This window comes from Suricata suricatta, chromosome 17 (assembly GCF_006229205.1).
Source record: "Suricata suricatta isolate VVHF042 chromosome 17, meerkat_22Aug2017_6uvM2_HiC, whole genome shotgun sequence".
Lineage (NCBI taxonomy): Eukaryota > Metazoa > Chordata > Mammalia > Carnivora > Herpestidae > Suricata > Suricata suricatta.
The window spans coordinates 12,333,236-12,354,400 of record NC_043716.1 but is presented as its reverse complement, the minus strand read 5'-3'; the positions used below and the strand labels follow the sequence as shown (position 1 = coordinate 12,354,400).

The 21,165-nt window shown below is 38.1% G+C and overlaps 2 protein-coding genes across 5 annotated transcripts in view; one reads left to right on the top strand and one right to left on the bottom strand.

Moving 5' to 3' along the window:
- Positions 1–2,486: 2,486 nt before the first annotated feature.
- SPATA22 (spermatogenesis associated 22) lies at positions 2,487–17,872 on the bottom strand. 2 transcript variants are annotated; one of them, XM_029927790.1, is made up of 9 exons: positions 17,815–17,872; positions 16,304–16,430; positions 14,483–14,611; positions 12,323–12,383; positions 12,102–12,197; positions 10,356–10,698; positions 7,480–7,612; positions 5,586–5,683; positions 2,487–2,811 (listed from the first exon to the last, which is right to left on the bottom strand). In XM_029927790.1, exons 2-9 carry the CDS (start codon positions 16,344–16,346, stop codon positions 2,620–2,622), a joined length of 1,095 nt encoding a protein of 364 aa, XP_029783650.1. In that variant the 5' UTR covers positions 16,347–16,430; positions 17,815–17,872; the 3' UTR covers positions 2,487–2,619. The 2 variants fall into 2 exon arrangements, with proteins under 2 accessions (XP_029783650.1, XP_029783651.1); XM_029927791.1 differs by having other exon boundaries at positions 10,356–10,584.
- Positions 17,873–17,982: 110 nt separating this feature from the next.
- The window catches only part of ASPA (aspartoacylase), a 24,064-nt gene continuing 20,881 nt past the window's right edge, over positions 17,983–21,165 (top strand). For all 3 annotated transcript variants that reach the window (XM_029927795.1, XM_029927794.1, XM_029927792.1), the window contains exon 1: positions 17,983–18,074. The gene's annotated coding sequence lies outside the window, so the exon portion shown is untranslated. The remainder of the gene's footprint in view (positions 18,075–21,165) is intronic.

Below are 21,165 nucleotides of genomic sequence, written 5' to 3'. Positions count from 1 at the left end.
ACTCTAGTTCCTCACAAACATACTCAAAGGGAGAGATAAACCTGCAGTGAACAAAAATTAGAGCTCTATGAAGCAATCATATGTAGATACAGAGAAAGTACTAGAGTAAAAGAGAACTCTTCCAGAGTATGTTCAAGTCAGCTTTGTGCAGATAGAAACCTAGATTTCCATTCCTTTGAGGTTTATCAAGCTTCTCACCTCCATAGGAAACATTAATGGCACCCACCACCACTATCACCTCTACCACTCTCCATATGTGTCTGAGTATCTCCAAGTTTCCAGCTCTTTCTTACCCTGCACTGATAATAAAGACACAGCCAATATTCCGAACTTCTTCCACACTTCATCCATGTATATCATCAGCTGGATGGTTTCTTTATATTCAACCTTCATTCCTTGGGAGTCCGAATCCTCAGTGTTATTCCCTTAATTGGGTTGCTGTAGTTTTCCATTCTATTTTACTAAGTGGTATTCCAAAGAGTCTCCTGGGTATCAGACAGTTCTTCCTCAATGTATAGAGAAATCCACTTTTCTATTGTTAATTTGGATTGAATTACTCCAGACAGTATGGTAACTGCTTTGTTTGCCTGTTGGTTCAGTAACATAACTTAAAATGGCCAAGTGGCAGGCTCAGCTTCTAGTAGAATAGAACCATCAAAGCAATACTAGTAGAAACACTCCTTGAGAACTGCACCAGACACTTCTTGCACACCACCTCAGATTCTCTTCAGACCTCATCTTTTATTCCAGTTACAGCTGCAGGAACCAGTTCTGCAGACTCCGACCAGCTTCATGGAGACACAATGTAACCGCATTGCTCAGGCCTGCTCCATCTGCTTATTGCATCCCATCACAGGGTTTTCCTGCTTCCATGGAGAATATCATGGGAAGCCAGTTTAATATTCATCTATACAGAACCTGAAAGTGTAAGTGGGTCTAGGATCCATGGGCCAACCCTTAAAAAACAAGTGGTAGGGGGGCGCTCCTGGGTGGTGGCTCAGTTGGTTGAGCATCTGACTTCGGCTCAGGTCATGATCTCACAGTTTGTGGGTTAGAGCCCCGCATCAGGCTCACTGCTGCCAGTCTGTCAGTGCAGAGCCCACTGCAGATCCTCTGTCCCCCTCTGTCTCTCCCTCCCCGACTTGCACTCTCCCAAAAAATAAATATTAAAAAGAAGCGATGGGAGCTGATGAAAACATGCTTCCCCTATTTTCATGAAGGTGGATGGTCCTATGATGCATTTCATCAAGTCTTATTCACCTCAGTAGTGGCCAACTTAATAAGCCACCCCAGTTACTGATTTTCCCTTCTTTGCTATTTACCCCTCTGTCTCTTCCCCTGTGAGGTAACAGTCCCAAATAAGCTACTAGCAAATAATAAGACTTCATCTCAGTGTCTGCATTTGGGGCAACCCAGACTACAACAGAAAGTAAGATGTCTAATCAGCAGCCCAAAATTGTGTGGGTAGGAAGCAAAAATTTTTGAGTACATTATTTGGTCCAATAATAACAAAAGTCAGTCCTGCTACCACCCTTTGATTTCCAGACTCAGAATCAAAGTTATGGAAGAAACAGCACCACATATAGGCCCCTGGTTCAAAGCATACACCATATTCTAAAGGACTGTTCACCAATCTTTCTGGATGTGATCTCCCAACTGGCGTCACAACTGAATCACTGATATAAGGCAGTAACTGCAAAGCTAGATGAGAACTTGCTATCATCTTCTGCCTCCTCCTTTCATGTACCTTCTAAAGGATTTTTCCATCTTGATTGGTTTAATTTTTTACGTGTTTTATTTATTTTTGAGAGAGAGAGAGAGAGAGAGAGAGAGAGAGAGAGAGAGCGAGCAGGAGAAGGTCAGATAGAGAGGGAGACACAGAATCTGAAGACAGGCTCCAGGCTCTGAGCTAGCTGTAAGCACAGAGCCCGACGCAGGGCTCAAACCCACGAACTGTGAGATCATGACCTGAGCTGAAGCTGGATGCTTAACTGGCTGAGCCACCCAGGCACCCCCACCTTGATTGTTTTTAAAGGTGGAGATTATAACTTTCCTCCACTTGTTTGCTCATAGAGAGGTAAACAATACAGATCCAAAAAATGAGGGCAGTGAGAGGTTGTAGAGAGGAAAGATCAGAGTGCAGATGTATTTTAGAAAGACAAATATAAGGAAGAGAATTAAATGCAAATTATGTACATAAAACATATGCTTACTAAATACTTTAAAGTAATTAAATGAACATCAAGACTAACAGCTCCAGTATAATGCTTAGTAACAGTACTGATAGTGGGCACCCTTGTCGTATTCCTGGCTTTAGTGGCAATGTCCCAGTATTTCCCCATCATTGATGTTGGCTTTTTGGCTGACTCAAATGTATTATTACTTAATGTTAAGTAAGTATCTATTCCCATTATATTGAGCATTTTAATCCAAAATGGTTGTTTAATTTTAGCAAATGCACTGTCATAAAAAAAACTCTTCCCACATTTAAAAGTACTGAAATATTTTAATTCAACATATGAAATACAGAAAAACAGTAGCTATAAAACCATGGAGATGATAACTTAAACAATAAAAAAATGCTTTAAATTATACTATTTAAACTTCCTTCATCACTATTTAAATTTCATTCATTTTATTAGTATAATACCTCATCTCAGCATCTGCAATTTTAACAAATACTTGGAAAGTTTTTTGTTCAGAAACGGATGCTGGTCTGACAGAAACACATTTGAAAATATTCTTTTTCTGGTCATAGTTTCCAACACACCTATGAACTCGGCCTCTAATCAGTCTTGGAAGTTCACGATCCTGTTTTTAAAAAAATAAAGTCAATAAAGTTATTTTTTACTTCATCTGAATTTCAATTTTTTGAAACTAACAATATAATCAACGAAACGTCAATCACCTCAAAATGCTGTAATTCACTCAGCTGACATAGAGCCCCACTGCTGACAAGACCGTGACAGCCGGGCATGTAGGGGTGCCCTATCACAGAGGAAAGACCTTCACCTGGGTGGGGCTTCTTACAAGCTGGTGAGCTGTTGCTTCTTAAAAGACTGATAATTCCCACCGTAATGGCACATGAATTATTCACTTCTATTAGACTCCTGAGTTCCACTTTTAGTAGATGATAGACCAGGTGGTTCAGGAGAAGTCTAGCTAGCTAAGAACAACCAGAATAGCTGGATGAAATATTTTTATATCTTTTGCAGACATTGGAGAGAGGCCAACACAGAGAGGGAATACAGAAGACACCCATTTGGGAGAGGACAGGAGGCCAGAATGGGGCCTGACACTTACAGATGTTTCTCCCTGAGGTTATATGTCATGTATAGTCAAGGCAGTTAAGAGTCTAAGAAACAGAGCAGAGCTTTTGACAGAGCCTCCTAGGACTGGGAGATAAAAAATGGAGTCAGAAGCCCACAAGGAAAAGAGATTCTGGTCACTACCTCCACCCTCACCCCCAGCTTAGGGTCGGGACCCAAAAGGACCTATGCCTTAATGGGACTAGTAAAACAGGAAAAAAAAAAAAACCCAGAGAAAAACCCAGCCAGCATCCAATCCTCTTAATCATGATTAAAAGTATTCTGGAATTGCTTTCGCCAAATGGTCATTAAAAGCACTAGCTATCAGGGGTTAATATTGATAATTACTAAAAAGACTATATTAAAATGTAGAATTTCTGTTCCTCTAAATGTGCCATTAAGAAAAAGCAAACTATGGAGTATGAGAAAATATTTGCTATACAAATAATGGACAAAGAACTTGTATCCAGAATAGTTACCAAAAAAACCAAAAAAACCTCATCTAAATAATTATGGAAAAAACAATAATTCAATAGAAAAAAGAACAAGAGACCTGAACAGACTTTAAAGAAGGTATCTAAGTGGCCAGTAAACATATATAAGGTGTTCAACTCATTAGTCACCAGGGACCATACAGAAGTAAGATAGTGCCCAACACCCACTAGAATAGCTGAAACAAAAAGACCGAGAGTACTTACTAAGTGTTGATACTAATGCGGAAAAACTACAACGCACCTACACTGTGAGTGTGTAAACTGGTACAGCCCTTCGGAAATTCTTTGGTAAATAACTACTATATTGGAATGTACACACACAATGACGCAGTGATTTTACTTCTAGACAGATGCTCAACAGAAATGTGCGCATATGCACAAGAAACATATAGAAGAATATTCACAGAGCATTATCCTAACAGCAACAAATCTGGAAACAACTCAGATGCCACCAACAACAGAATATAAAATTAAAGTGTTTTACAACAGAATATTGTACATCGAAATAAAAACAAAGGTCTATAGCTACATGCAACACAGACGAATCTTACAATGTGTTGAGAGAAAGACATAAAAGACATATCATATAATACTATTTATATAAAGGTAAAAACTAGGCAGAATTAATTTGTGATATTAAAAGTCAGGACGGCAGTTACTTTTAGGTAGAGACAGGAGGTGATGACTGGGAGAGGCACAAGGGTGACAGCCACTCTCTATTTCTTAACCTTGGTAATGTTCACTTTGTGACACTGCACAGATACTTCATAGAGCTATAAAATTATGACTTGTACACTTTTAGGTATATAGTATTCTTCAATAAAAAATTGTAAGTTATCAGACTAGAGAAAAATAAACATTAAAGATAGAAATTAATAACATAATTATTATTTCTTGGTCATCTCCTGTGTGTCGAATGCTGTATATTCGTATGTTTTATCATCTTCTCTCCAAAATAGCCTTTCAAAGTAGGAATTAGTCCTCCCCTTTTACAGATTAAAAAAACTCAGAAAGCTGAAATAACTTTACTCAACTAGTAAATGGTGGGAGTAAAAACCGAAATCCAAGTCTGAATTCAGAATCAAGGACAACTTGAGTACCCAACTCCTCTATAATGTATGTAAGTTAAAAATCTCCAGTCCCTTCTGTCACCCCCAGTCTTCTCTGTCAGAGTCGTTCCTATATCCCAGCCCGCTCTCTGCCTCCCTTCGGCTTCAAACCCACTATCCTCATTCCCGTCACTTGTTACCGCCAGGCTCCGGCCATTACCAGCTGCTTGCAGTATCCTGCATGTGCTGCCCTCACACCTTAGAATGTACCCCTCACGGCACGCCCCTCCCCCAACACACTCTGGCTTTATGTCTTTAAATATGTAAGAAAAGACAGGTTACTACATTCTTCAAAAACCTTTCTCTGATCTGCCCCATTTCTCCTATCTACTTCCTATCTATGCACATTGCACATTCCTCTATCATACCATTGATCATGCCACACTGTAACATTTATGCAAATCTCTCTGAGATTATAATAAACTCTTTGAAAGAAAGAGCTATTTAGCACTTATATTCCATTTTTTATCTTTTGCATCTAGCACAGCACCTGGCGGGTGCTGGTAGGTTCTCTAGATTAGCTGAACAAATAAATTTTAACATCAGAACTAAAACCAAATAAAATGTTCAGAGTACTACTAAATTGTTAACAGATCTATTGCAATGGATTACAGCCCACATTTATATGTTTTATTGGTACAGGCTTTGCAAAGAATATTTAAACAAATACTCACTATTTCGTAAAATACACAAGGCAGGGTATTTTTCCCATCTCTCATGAGGAAAGTCTTTGAATAATATGGACCAGGTGTAACAGCTGAATCGAGAACAGCTAAGCAACATTAAAACAGGGGGGAAAAATCAGTGCTTGTAAAATGTAAATAAAATTTAACAGCAAGTGGTATTTAAAGACTATTCCTATATAACACCCAGTGCTTCTCCCCACAAGTGCCCCCCACCAATTTGACAATAAACTATTATATATATATATATAAATACTATTCCTATATCAAACCCTCCTACTTTTATTTATACAATAATAAAGACAACACTTTAAGAGAGAACAATATTTCTGAAACTGTTTTATACTAAGGAAAGCAAAACTTCTGGCCCTCTCCAACTCAGGAACAGGTTATGTGCCAAAGTTCAGATCATTTGACAATACTTGGCCATTTAATGTTGTTTATCTTATAGTGTGTTCTATAGAGTGGTTAAATCCTCAGACCGTTCTATACTATAATAACAAAATATAAACATATAATGAATAAGCATCAAGGTTTAATGAAGGAAAAACACTGAATTATAATCAGAAATTATTTGCGTCCCAGTTCTTAAACTTAACTAAATTGAGCAAATTGTTTAACCTCTTTCAAATCTGTTTCATATATAAAACACAAATAATATTTCCTTTAGAATTTTCCTTTAGGCAACCTCTGCTCTATCATTAGCCATATGATTTGGATAGAACTTGCGCCATGCACAGACCCAGAAGACTGACTTAACCCATTCAGCATATCCCATTCCCCAGCTACAGAGTTCAGGGTTTCAGTGATGGTCTTGTTACCCAGCCAGAAATGGTATGCGAGGGGTCATTTGCTAGTTTCTGGAAAAAGCAGTAAGAAGAAACTATCGAAGGACTGACAGTGTGGCATAAATGTGTGCGGTGCACAGGCTAGTCATCCTAGTACCGAACGAGTGGAGTCAGAAGCTGCTGGAGAGGCCACATGTGGAGCTTCAGGATGAAGCCAACACAGGAAAGAAAGATGACTAAAATAAAAAACATAATTCTAGATGAAAATGCCAACTGCGTATTTTAAAGCACATAAAGAAAAAAATATAAATTATAAAGTCAGATGTACGTAGTAAAATTATAAAAGCATGGACAAGGAAAATACCGCAGGGATTATCTCTAGAGAAGAAGAAACAAGGATGGGGGTTTCAAACACATCTTTAACAGAGGTATGTGGGTATTTATTATATTCTCTATTTTTCTATACATTTAGGATATTTCATAACTTAAATGGAATTAAGTATTTATTTTATTTGAATTATCAAAAGAAGTACATTTGTGTCTCTATTTCTTACTTGTTTATCTCTTCATTCTAGGTAAAATCAAATTCCAAAAAATTCTAAAAACTTTTAATAAGAAGAAACAGATTAATTGTAGGGTGTTTTCGCATATCACAAAGGATGTTCTTTTAGAGTATTTAAAATATGATTTAATGTATATACAAAATTACTACTGGATTTAGTGTAATATAGTACAAAGAACACCAGATAGAGAATAAAGGAGATTTTTTAGATCCATTGCTGCAGCTAACTAGCTTTATTATAGTCTAATGTACTCTAATGAATCTCCCCATTTCCTCACCTACCTCAAGGGTTAAGTTAGTGCCCTTGTAACAATCTTTCCAGTTTTGACATTATGAATCAGAAGAATATTACAACAAATAACTAAATACATCTTACGTCACACAAACCAATGAAAAATCCAGGAACTGAAGAAAATCCTAATAAACCATAATCTCCTTTTGCAAATGTTATTTTTCTTTAAGATTCCCTAGGTATTCCTATTCTAAACTATTGTCCAAATAGTGTTACTGAGGTTTTCTGAAGTACCATACCTACCCAATATTTCAAAAAGAAGTACAGTTTTCTGTGCATGTTCACACCAGTACTTCATGCTTTCAATAACTGCAGATATAATTCTTAAAGAATTATCTTTTTCCTTAAGCTTTAGTTGAAACAATGGGGATTCCTTCTGAAAAAATTAAAAAATAGCATTAGAAAATCCTTTCATTTTTTTCATCATCCTCTTTCACTTCCCATATTAAAGATTCTAGGTCCCTAGGTATAAAATGTATACTATAAGTAAAAAAAAAAAAAAAAACAAACAACCCACTGTAGATAATTTTAGTACAGTTATTTCCCTAAATTAAAGATATCATTAGCACTTTATAGCAGGACAAACTGGGATGTAGAGACAATTAATCAAGAAGAGAATTACTTATATAGCCATTCATCACTCATTTGTTTATTCATTGAGCATTTTTAAAGCAAAGGATTATTTATATGGACATTCATTTGTTTTTAAAGCATCATGTGCCAATCCTGTGATAAACACAGGTGAGTAAAACACAATTCCTTTCCCTAATGTTGTAATACTCTAAGAGAGGAGCCAGACATATTCACTCATTCATTACAAAAGTACTCGTCGGCACTTACTACATACCACGTACAGTTAATGAGAAAACAATACTGATCAAAACAGACAAGATATCTACCCTCATAGATTCTGCCACCTAATGGAAGATTCAGAAAATAAATAAATACATAATAGAATGTCAGGAATAAATAAATACATAATAGAATGTCAGGAATTGATATATCCTATGTATTTTAAAAAAACAGAGTAAAAGGATAAAGAGAGACGGGGATTATTATTATAAATAGGTTGATGAGTAAGGATTGAAGGAACAGCCAAGTGTAAAGGTCCTGAGATGGGAACGTGTTTGACATTTTTTAAAATTTATAATAGTTTATTGTCAAATTGGTTTCCTTATAACACCCAGTGCTTCTCCCCACAAGTGCGCCCCTCCATAGCCACCACCCTCTCCTCCAGTCCTCAGGTTCATTTTCAGTATTCAATCGTCTCTCAAGTTTTGCGTCCCTCTCTCTCCCCAACTCTCTTTCCCCATTCCCCTCCCTATGGTCCTCTGTTAGGTTTCTCCTGTTCTCCTGTTAGACCTATGAGTGCAAACATATGGTATCTGTCCTTCTCCGCCTGACTTATTTCACTTAGCATGACACCCTCGAGGTCCATCCACTTAGCTACAAATGGCCATATTTCATTCTTTCTCATTGCCATGTAGTACTCCATGGTATGTGTGTGTGTGTGTATATATACATATATAGATACATACCACATCTTCTTGATCCATTCATCAGATGATGGACATTTAGGCTCTTTCCAAGATTTGGCTATTGTAGAAAGTGCCACTATGAACATTGGGGTACATGTGCTCCTATGCATCAGCACTTCTGTATCCTTTGGGTAAATTCCTACCAGTGCTATTGCTGGGTGTTTGACACTTTTCAAAATCAACTAAGAATACAGTGTGTTAAGTTACTAATGGGGGGGGGCGGGAAGAGGGCACTTTCCTTTGTGAGGATGAAAGCACATCAAAGAACAATTAATGGGACATTATTTCCAACTACAATGAACTTCGTCCTCCTCCTCTTCCTATCCAAAATATGAATGCCTCCCACTGAGAGCTAATACCATAATGAACAACTGTTACTAAGGTAACTATGTCATATTTTTCTTTTATACAAGGAAACATAAGGTTGAAAGCCACTATGGCATATTCTATATTAGTCAGATTTCTAGCAAAAAAAAAAAATCTTTGTTGTAAAGACTTCTTACAGGTGTATGAACAGAGCAAACACAGGCTACTTAAGCCTTCAAAGACTAACAACAATAAGAAACTACTGTCACTCCTAGGCTGAAAGGACAAAGAGAGGAAATAAAATTACCACACCTATGAAAGCTGGCCTCATGGAGGGGCCATATCATTTAGGGACAGCTACTGACTAGGACACAACATTTAAACAGGGAGAAAATGGGAAACCCCAACCTTTCTCTCCACCCTCTGATTTCCTGTCAGTGACCCAACTGGCTAACCCCTAAACAGGAGCTAGCCTAGAGGCCTCAGGATGCTGTACTGTGTAGGACAATTCAGCCTTCCAAAACACAGAGAAGAGTGAAGGGTAAAAAATCTATTGAGTGAGGGGACAAGAGAAGGAAGGTAGTGAACACCCAGCACACAGAATATATAAAAGATATTCCAAAGAACAATTACAAAGGTACAGATATAGGGAAAAACATAAACCATAGCAGTGTCATATTAGGGTGCATATCATATTCAGAGAGTTGTAAAGGGTCTGAAATGGCTAGTGTATTGGAGAATTAGTAGATTATGGAATATGAAGCTGGGAAGGTACAATAAATTTTCTGAATTCCAGTCCAAATCTATCCTGTTATTTTTGTAAACTTTTACTGGGACACAGCCAAGCTTATTCATTTATGTACTGTCTATGGCTGCTTGCAAGCTACAAAGGCAGAGTTGAGTGATATAGCTAAGGCACCCTATGACCCACAAAGTAAAAAATATTTACTATCTGACCCTTTACAGAAGAACTTTGAGAATTTCTATAAGTAATGGATAAATTCATCACCTCAACAATCAATAAACAGTGAAATTCAGAAACCCAGTAGGATATTCTAAAGCAACTATGAAGAGGAGCAGCCATTCACAACCTCTAAGAAAATATTTTGGAAACAAACATTCCTCCACTCCAATGGAACCAGATATTTGTGTTAAACAAGTAATGCACGCCATAGGATTGATTTTAAATGCTCTTATCTCTGTAAACTTCTAAATATTTATCTCATTTTTAAATGTAAATACAAAAATGTAAATATTTCATATTTAAAAGTTTACCTTGAGAGTGCTTTCTTCTGAAATATCATCCAACATTTTCTTCTTAAATTGCTTTTGTTGAAAATTGGGCTTAAATGCCTGTAATGCTCTGTTTTTGTCTAGACCTCTCATTGTGGAGCCAGATATTTTTGATGAATGTGTTTGTCTGAGTACTTCAGCTTCTCTTTGGTGAGATGAGTTAGGAGGTTCCGATATTCTCAACTGTTTCTGTTGTTGAGTTCCCCAACTCCTTGGACAAGAATTTATTCCATCATTTGCCACTAAGTTTGTCTTTTCGCATTGGGGCCTAAAATCATTTCTATCCCAAGTTTTCCAGCTAGTATTTTTTTTGTCATCTCTGTAGCTGTAATAGTTTAAAATTAATATTAGTTTTTATTTCTATATACTGTTCCTTTTAAAAAATTAATAGTGAGAAATTGTGGTTTATAAAGTACTTTGTAACTACTGACTAGTTGGAAATTCCAAATACATTATCATAACAACCCTACAATGTATTATACCTCTCTTTTTAGGTGAGGGAACTGAGGGACAAAAAAACTTGCCTGAAGTTCTATTGCAAGTTACTGTCAATCTGAGTAATCCTGCTCTCCCAATGCGACTCCAGTGCTTTAAGTATATTTTAAAACCATATAAGCCTTCATATGACAGTGGTTGTCTCTGGTGTAAGATTTTAAGGACATTTGCTTGTTTCTTTATACATTTATTTTTAAATTTTCTACAAAGTAAAATTTTAACAAGTTAAACTGTGGCTTATAAGTGTTTAAAATCACAAGGAGAATAAATATAGGCAGTGCAGGTAACTATTTGATTAGAGATTTTGTACTTTTACTATATAGCTTAAAAGCCCAACTTATGACTCTGTTGCAGCATTTTATTACATTAATCTAAGTAAGCTGGATTAATTTAATCTATGAGGAGATCAGAACTGAGGAGAACATGATGTTAATGAGGCCAAAATCAAAACTATACTATCTGAGCATACTAGTTAAGAGTTCCACGGGGAGAAACTAGTCCAGGTCACAAATTCTTATTTCTGAATAATATTTCTGAAAATACCACCAGTATCACAAGGGGGTAAATAATACAACTCATCCCTCACTAGAGAAAATAATCCATGAAAAGGTCCCGGTTCCCTAGCGACCAGGCACAAGTCCAAACTGTAAGGGGCCTGCAGCTTGTATAATGTGGGAAACCTTCCTTCACAAGTAAATTGGGCAAAATTAGGTATGAAAATAATGAGAAACAAATCACAAATAATTACAAAATTTAGAAGGTGATTAACATTGCAAACATCACAATATTCATGAAAAAACATTATTGGCATTTTTATTAACTGCCTAATACACCTCTATAAAACTTTTCCTACATTGATCACCTCCTCACATGACAGCAATTTTGCTTCCAATAGAGAGAACAAAAATGATTTTGTCTTTCTGTGACTATGGAATTACTTTTATTACTCAGTTTAGAAAAGCTTCTTTCAGTTTCCCAACTCCTTACTGGTAAACAACACATTTGCAACTTGTTCCAACGTTTTTGTCTAGGAGGTGCTCCTGGCCTGGGCACAAGCCCTGGAAGAACCACAGTCCTTTCATCTTCCTGGGTCAGCCCGCACAGTTAGTTACTACTAAGTATAAAAATTCCTTGAATGTAATTTTGTCTAAACAAGGACAAAGAGATGAAGGAGGAGGGAAGGGAGGGGAGGAGGGAAGGAGAAGAAGAAAGAGAAATCTTAAGTAAACTCACCTCCAACTACTCTTGCTTCTTTCAGTATTGGATTGAATAGACTTAGACACAGAATCTTGACTTCTCGGGGGTTGAGAAACTGAATGTGCCATTTGCCTTTAAAGGAATTATGTATTATAAATATTAATAGTTTCCAAATTGAGAACTGTAAAATGCACACAGAAGAATGACAACACTCAGTAACAGATATACACAGTCACTGTGTATATTTTTCCACATACCCTGTGTTCACTGTTTTCATTAAAGGAGGCAACTCTGGATTCGCAGCTTCCCAGGTCCAATCTCAAAAGATGTAAGTAACATAGATAAAAGAAAGATAGGTAACATTTTTAAAAAATTATTATTTCATACTTATTTAATCGGTGGGAAACGAAAAGCTTGAAGAATGGACTTGAAGGCATGGATGTGTTCTTCAACAGCATTTGTTGTGGAATTTGTCACAGCCTGCCTTATTAATTTTTCATAGATGTCTTTCTTCCTCATTGTATTTTAAATAAGAATAATAGTTTAATCTGTATCTTTTCCACGATCTATCCTAGTTTTGTATTTTGTAACATGAATTCAGTGTAATCACTGTTTCTTAAACTTTCTTGATCCCAACCCACAGCAAAAAATGCATCATAGCCCAGGGGCACCGGGGTGGCTCAGTAGGTTAAGTGCCAGACTCTTGATTTTAGCTCAGGTCATGACCTCATGGTTCATGAGTTTGAGCCCCATATCAGGCTCCGCACTGGAGCCTGCTTGGGATTCTCTCTCCCCCTCTCGCTGCCCCTCCCCTGCTTGTGTGCTCTCTTTCTCTCAAAATAAATAAATAACTTTAAATAAAACTACATCATAGTCCAGAATATTGATATATATACACAGATGCACACACCCATATACATACACGCACGCATGGTATGCATGTGTGTGGATGAGAGAAAGGAGAGAGCACCTAACAAAACTGCACCATCAATTTGTATCCTTACTATGTGTGATGCACTCTGGTATTTTCTAATCTACTCTATTCTCGTCTAGTTCCTTCCTTAAATATTAACATTTTCCCCATTTGGACTAATGGATCAAGACAAAATTTGAAAAACACTGATCTAGTCCTATCTTTTACCCACTATAAGAATTTTATTATATCTCTGATAGATAGTAATCCTGGTCAGAGTTGGGACAGTTCAGTACTTCAGGAGGATGAACATTTCCCTATGGAGTAGCTCCAACTGCTGTTACTTTTCAAGGCCAATATTCATGCTATTTATAAAAATATTTTAAACATCAGAGAAATTTTTTAGATGACAGAGGATGACCATATCCATGTGAATTTTTAACTTTTATCCACAAAAATGAGAATAATACAAAATTCCTATTTTGAATTCCTCAAATGAAAAGAAGAAATTATAATTATAGATTTAGAAGCAGACTAAGGTCTATGGTAGCACATTGGATGAAATTAACAAATACATGTTTTTATATTTATATGTGGATATAAATATATATAAAGAGATTTTAAAATTCCAGTTGCAAAAGAGCCTATCAAAGATTTTTAAAGTATCCTCAAAAATATATAAATGTATATAGCCAGCATTTACCAAGTATATTGTAGAATGTCTACCTGCCCATGCCTTCTTCTGAAGAGAAATAAAAAGTCAGCAAACATTAAGACTTCTCTGCACCCACCACACAGCTAATTGTTGCAGAGATGAGAGGCCTGATCATAACGCTAAACCAGAATTTTAGTGACCTCACTGAAAAAGATATGCTGAACCAAAGGTTCTCTGTCTCTAGAATTTAATCAAAAGATACAAAAGGCAGTCAATAGTGGACTCTGAGACCAGAACTAAAAAAGCTCTGTTAACTTCCAGTAAGGGCAATTTAGTTCATGGGCTAGTTATAGCTATAAGGAAGCCAACTGGAGGAGAGAAACGAAGCAACAAATGAAGAAAGGCAAAAATGCTATGAGAAGAGAAAAAACCAAGCAGTAGAAATTCTAGGCTTCTACCCTTCCACCCCCATCTTTCCTATGTTCACATGCATACTTATCCCTATTTCTGAGGCAACCTGAGTTTCTCCATTCTTTATCACCACATGCCCAAGTCACCATATCCATGTATCTTGAAAAAGAAAAAAAAATCTTTACAATTTGGGTTATAGTTTCATTAGAACAAAGGCTCCAGATCTAAGATACTCCATTTAAATGCTAAGCCACCCTTGTAGACCAGGAAACTCAAACTACTGTACTGGAATGTTCAGAAAGAGCCAAGTAATCCCTATATTTGGATGGTGGAAAGAAGAAAAAATAAACTTCCTATTTCCATTATAATAAAATAAAAATGGTAATCTTCTATAATCTTAATTCTTATTTTCTGAAAATGTTCACCTTATTTTCTTACCTGCTGGTAGAAGAGGGAAATCATAACTGTCAGAAGCAGTACTGATACTTGGATCATTTGTAAGTGGGTTAGAAGTTAATGGCTGTCTATTCCTCTTTTTCTGATTGAACAATGGTACAGGCAAACAGCCTAAATTAAATATATCAATAAATTAGTACATAATAGGCAAATAGTTGATCTAGTTATAGAGTAACTATATATACCACTTGAATTTGTCTACTTATGTTAATTTTATATTTATTATAGATATATCGCTACATCTTTGGATTTTCACACTCTTTTTAAGATCCTGAACAGCCTCATTTGTCTCTACAAAAACTCCTTTCTTGTTCTACATTAACACTGACTTAATTCCCATCTCCTCCCTCGCCCCCAACCCTTTCCAAATCCACTTTTTGTTTTCCTTATTTGCCTTCTGTGCTTGCTTATTACCATGCAACTGGAGGGAACCCTTCAAGTACAATAGAGGTAGGGAAAACCAAACTTTGACCCATGCTTTCCAAAACCCTAACCACTCTTTAGACTATATATAATAGCACACTCCTTAGGGCCAAGGTTCTCATTTGACAGATTTACATGGACTTGTGTTTAACATGCCAGCTCTTAGACCCCACTCATAGATTTTATTTCAGCAGATTTAGTACGGAATCCAAAAGTCTACAATTTTAACAAGCACTCCAGGTGTCTGTAATGCATATCTTCTGTGGGTCACTTTTAGAATGCCTTAAAGTGATAATATCCAGTCCACACTAGAATACATAAATACTACCTCCAAGCTCTCCAGATGGGAGCCCTGGGATCTCAAGGCAGGCCAAGGGTCAGAATTTATAAACACTAAAATTAGAAGGGATCTCAGACCAAAAAAGGGATCCAAAAAGCTGGCATGGTACCACAATTGAAGAACCTAGGCAGGACCTAAGGTTCTGTAAGATATCAATTCAGATATCTTACCACTAGACCATATTCTAGGTGGTCCATCAACATGTGCTACGGGAGAATACAGTCTCTGTGATAACTATCTGATGAAAAGCTGGGAAAATTGTGTGAGTTCTGAAGTCAGACTGCCTGGGTTTGAAGCACAACTTCAAAATATAAACTTGGGCAATTTCCTCAAACTCACTGTGCTAATATAACATACATAGAGAGACAGGATAATACAGTGATTAAAAGCACGGATGCTAGACCCAAGGTTTCTAGGTTCAAATGCTGGTTCTGCCACTTCAGAGGTTACTTATTTAACCTCTCTGTGCATTAGTTTCTCATCTGGAAAACAGGAATGATAATAATAGTGCCTGGCCCAGTGTAAAAATTAAATAAATACATTATAATTAATGGCTAGAATGCAATACATTCACCACAAATAATAGCTATTACTATCTTCACTATGCATTATCACCATTTCCTGGTTCTCTTCATTTTCACCATCTGTCCTTTTACTAATAAATTGAGAAAGAAGAAATGGTAGGGGAAGTTGTTAGGGAGACAGAAGTGCCTCTGGAAATACTTTAAATAAGTAAGTCACAAATACAAACAGAAACAAGCCAATTTCTTTATTTTCAGTTTAAAAGTGCAGAACAACTCAAAATGCATAAAGTTTGTAGAAAGAACACTAGAGTAAATTCAGGAACGTTTCATTTTATTCCCACTTCTGCCACTATTTTGCCTTGAGCAAGTTATCTTATTTCCTTGCACCTAAAACAGGTTGGACTATATGTTCAGCCTTTTTTAAAGTTCCTTCCAAAATGTTCCATCTATAAACTATACAAGATTTACATGGTATATAAAAATATAGAAAATTTAAAGATAAAAGGTGTTCAATACCTGCTGTACTTCGAGTTGAATTTTCATTCATGTTTCTCTTCATTTCCTTCAATACCAAAGTCTGTACCTTTTTCTTTAGCACTCCAAATTTACAAGTGAAGTTGTTTGACTACACCTTCAAAGCAATCTGCAATTCACATTTTATCAACAGAAAAATCAAATTCTCAGCCTAGGAATTACTGAAATTTTTATTTAACCCCATGGCTTCAAAATAAGGTAAACACTTTACAGAATCTTTTGCTTCCCAAATAAGAACTGACAACATAACCCATTTTTCCAATGCTGTTGAAAATTCGTTAGGACTAAGGTGGCTGTAACCTTCTTGCCTAAACATACATGGGTTTTCTTTCACACAGTCCACAGAACTTATTTCAGAACCAAGGACCCACAATGACGATCCTGAACCAGATTTATAAAGAGGAAAATGGCTACAACACTGGCAAACCAGTATCATCCAGGACCAGGGAGAAACCTACACAATCGAACCAACCATGTGAGAACACACTCCATCTCACTTTACAACACTGTGCACATCACTTGCTTTGGCCATCAGCTGGAGATCCCTGTGTTACAGAATACCAAAAATAAGGCCTCAACATCCAGACTAATTTGTGATGGTAAATGTCTACTCAATTTCTATATAATTTCAACAAGTGAAACAAGTTTTTTCTTTGTTTTTTTTTCAACAAAATTTGTTGCAATTTTCCCTAGTATATTATATATATTAGGAAATATATATTTCAGTCCCAATTTAATGCAACAAACACCTATTACATGCAAAGACAAAATACAAACCTAAATAAGGCAATCTCTGCTCCTACATTCGAGGCAACTAAGTAACAATGTAAATCATACTGAGGTAAACACTAATTTCCAAATAATACTCAAAGAAACAAAAATGGGAAAACATAAGGGCAGGGACTGCGCCTGCCTGGTTTCTAAATCTTGGGCTTGAAGCCGGATATAGCAGGCCCTTTAGAAAATATTCTTGATGTCACTGTAGCAAGCAAAACAGAGGTTATGCCACTTTTTCTCAGCACCGAAATACCAAGGCAACTCACACCCTGACTCTACAGGGGGGCTTACAAGGGCTATTACGTTCTGAGCACCATGCAAACACAATCAACAAAAATGCGACATCTTCCCCTAGACAAGAGGGTCGGAGACGCTGAGTTGTCCCCACCTCAGCTTCTAACGGGACTCTAATGGCAGTAATGTGGTTGGCATCGTTGACGTGCAAAAAGTTTGTTCAATCAACACACACACACACACACACACACACACACACACACACACACACAGCCTCCAAAGGCCACTGCCTCAAACGGAGGCAAGGAGGGCCTATTTTGACCACTCCCGGACGGTCCAGGCAGGTCTACATTCTCCTCCAACCGCCTCTACTGACCCAGGGACCGGGGCGGTTTGGTAAGTAGAGACAACACACTCTTCCCCTTCCTGGCCTTCTGGACAACACATAACTTTAACCCTCAGGCTCCCAACCATTAAACAACCGTCATCCGTTCCTGCGTCCTGGCGGTCGTCGTCGATGTCGTCGTTAACACAGCCCAGTCAGCTACTGCCTGCCGACTTCCGGCCTCTGAAGAAGCGCGAGGAGTCGAGCTTTGCGCAGGCGCACCTCCACCCGCGCCACCGACTGCGCAGGCGCAGGAGCCACCTGCCTCTGGGGCACGGGCGCTACGGGCGTCGTCCCTTCAGTGGACGGTTAGAGAAAGATGTTAACCCACCTGTCCTTCCTGTTCGCAGCTGTGAGGTACTCGGCACAGGGACGGCTCTAGGGGCGAGTTCGTTCTATTCACCGCTGAGACGTACCCACAACTGGTGGCCCAACACCCCGCTTTACCCTTCCCCCAACGCCCTCACATTTTTTAGGTTCTAAAACCTAAAACATTTGTAGGACGTTGGAAGTTCGCCTAGGAAAGTATAAAAGCAAGGCCTCGGGCTTCAAAACCAGGTCATTGGGTTGCTTGACCTTGCTTGGTGTGGGCTGGAAATTAAACTCACCAGGCCGCTGGCGGGGTACTGAGGCCCAGGGGTAAAGGGGGGCGGGGGGGGGGGGCGGCGCCTGCAACCCCAGCGGGAGCTCAGTGGCGGAATGAGCATTCAAGCCCCGGGAGAGGAAACGGAACGTTGCAATGACCCGGAGCTCTGTCCCTCGGGTGCTGGCTGCCATTTCCTGGCCCTCTGATCTTGGGCGAGTTATTTACCCCTTCTAAACCTACGTTTCCCTTCTCGGTAAAACAGGAATAACAATTTAGTCAATCACCCTAAAAGCATTAAAAGAGAAAAATGAACAGTGCTGGAACACAGTAAATGCTCAAGAAATGTTAGCCCATAATTATTGCAGCCCGTAAATATTAGCTACCATTTATTTACTGAGTACCTCATATAGGCCAGGAATAGTAATTCTAGCTCTGTCTGAAGTCAAAGGCCATGTTTTGGTGTTACTATATCTTGTGGCCATTTGAATCCTGGCATAGGTGAGCAGAAACGTGCAGAGGGCCTGCAGATGGAAGGAAGGTTGTTAGTACAGGCCCAGGACTTTGAGACCATGATACATATTAGTACAATTGACCCTTGAACAGTATACTTTTCAACTGTGCAGATCCACTTACAGCTGGATACTTTACAGTATTTTCTCTCCATGATTTTCTTAATAACATTTTCTGGAGTTTACTTTATTGTAAAGATACAGTATAAAATACATATATAAAATATGTTAATTGACTACCGGTAAGGCTTCTAGTTAACAGTAGTCTATTAGTAATTTAAGTTTTGGAGAGTAAAGAGTTATACAGGGATTTTCAGCTGCTTGGGGGGCCAGAGCCCCTAACCCCTGCATTGTTCCAGGGTAATCTCTAGTTTCTTATAAGATTAGGTCAAAAGAAGGAGAATGAGTATGAATGCCAAACTAAGAATACGTTTGAAGTAACGGTGTCTTCATTTAGTTTGGAAAAGAGAAGGCTTCACCTGATAAAACGTCTGAAAAGACGTGCTAGTCGGCATGGTTCCAAAGAGGAGACTTTTGTTTTTTATTTTATTGTTATTATTATGATTACTACCAATATTAGAGGGAGAGGGAGAGTGCGAGAAGGGGAGAGGAGCAAAGAGGGAGAGAGAAAATCCTAAGCTGGCTCCAGCTCCGCGCAGAGCAGGACGCAGGGCTCCATCCCACCACCCTGGAATCATGACCTGAGCTGAAATCAAGAGTCAACCGCTCAACCAACTGAGCCACCCAGGTGCCCCCTCAAAGAGGAGACTTCTTTTAAAAAAAAGTCACACAGAGAAAGACAGATACCATATGTTTTCACTCATATGTGGAACGGGAGAAACTTAACAGAGGACCATAGGGGAGAGGAAGGGGGAAAAGATAGTTAAGGAGAGGGAGGGAGGCAAACCATAAAAGACTCTTAAATAGAACAAACTGAGGGCCGATAGGGGGTGGCAGAGAGGGGGAAATGGGTGATGGGCATGGAAGAGGACACTTGTAGGGATAAGCCCTTATATGGAAACCAACTTGACAATAAACTATATTTTTAAAAAAGGAAGTATGTAAGTGTAAAGTAAAAAAAAAAAAAGTAGATACACCCATATGAACATGGACCGATATTACTTGGAAACCATAGCTAAAAATTAAGGGCCATTCAAAATAAATATTGATACAAATTAATGACAAAAAAATGAATAAAAGCTTTAGGGAAGCAGATTTTGACCTCACACATATATACATACATACACACATATATAACACTCACCCATGTGTCCCCAAAATTGATTTCTCATTTAAAGAAAATATTTTAAACCCACTATGAACATGCTGTGCTAAATCTGTCAGAATTACCGACATGAGCAATGTGGAATGTTTACTAGTTTGTATAAACTTATTTATTTTATCCCTCTCTTGTTCTGGTGACATTTACCTATTTCCATCTGGAACGTTGGTCAGGACAAGAGATCCATGGGGAAAGGAAAATATTTAAATAGAGTAGTTTGATTACATGACTGCTGGGCAGCCACATTATGTATGAGACACCTCATCATCTGTAATATTGGAAAGAAGATCTTGCTTATCTCTCAGTCATACAATTTGGAAACCACATCTTGAATGTGTCTTCCACAAAATTTCTTGTGTGGATTTACTGGACAGCCAAGACTATGAAAAATTTATTTTCCCTTGGTTTTAGACTGCACTATTTTATTAATAAATCAGGCACCAGTATGCCTACAAAACATTTATAGTGCTGGAAATTATTAGGCTTATTCTTTTAAATGCTTTGAAACATTAAATATTCAATGGTAACGAGGGAGCATGGGGCAAGCTGAGGGTAAAGTATAGGCTAACAGCAATACCCAACCACCCCCTCCCGCAGGTGGAATATGTGTGATATTCCTCGGACACTCCTGGCTACCCAAGAACAAAGGAAAGGGGTTTATTTATTTTTTTTCTCCATAATATTTTATTGTCAAATTGTTTTCCATACAACACCCAGTGCTCTTCCCCTTAAGTGCCCTCCACCATCACCACCACCTCTTTGCCCCCCTCCCCCTTCCCCCTCAACCCTCAGTTCATTCTCAGCATTGCTGGGGATTTACCCAAGAGAGACAGAACTGCTGATGCATAGGAGCACATGTACCCCAATGTTCCTAGCAGCACTGTCAACAATAGCCAAAACATGGAAGGAGCCTAAATGTCCATCACCTGACGAATGGATCAAGAAGATGTGGTATATATTCACGATGGAGTACTACATGGCAATGAGAGGGAATGACATATGGCCCTTCGTAGGAAAGTGGATGGACCTTGAGGGTGTCATGCTGAGTGAAGTAAGCCAGGCAGAGAAGGA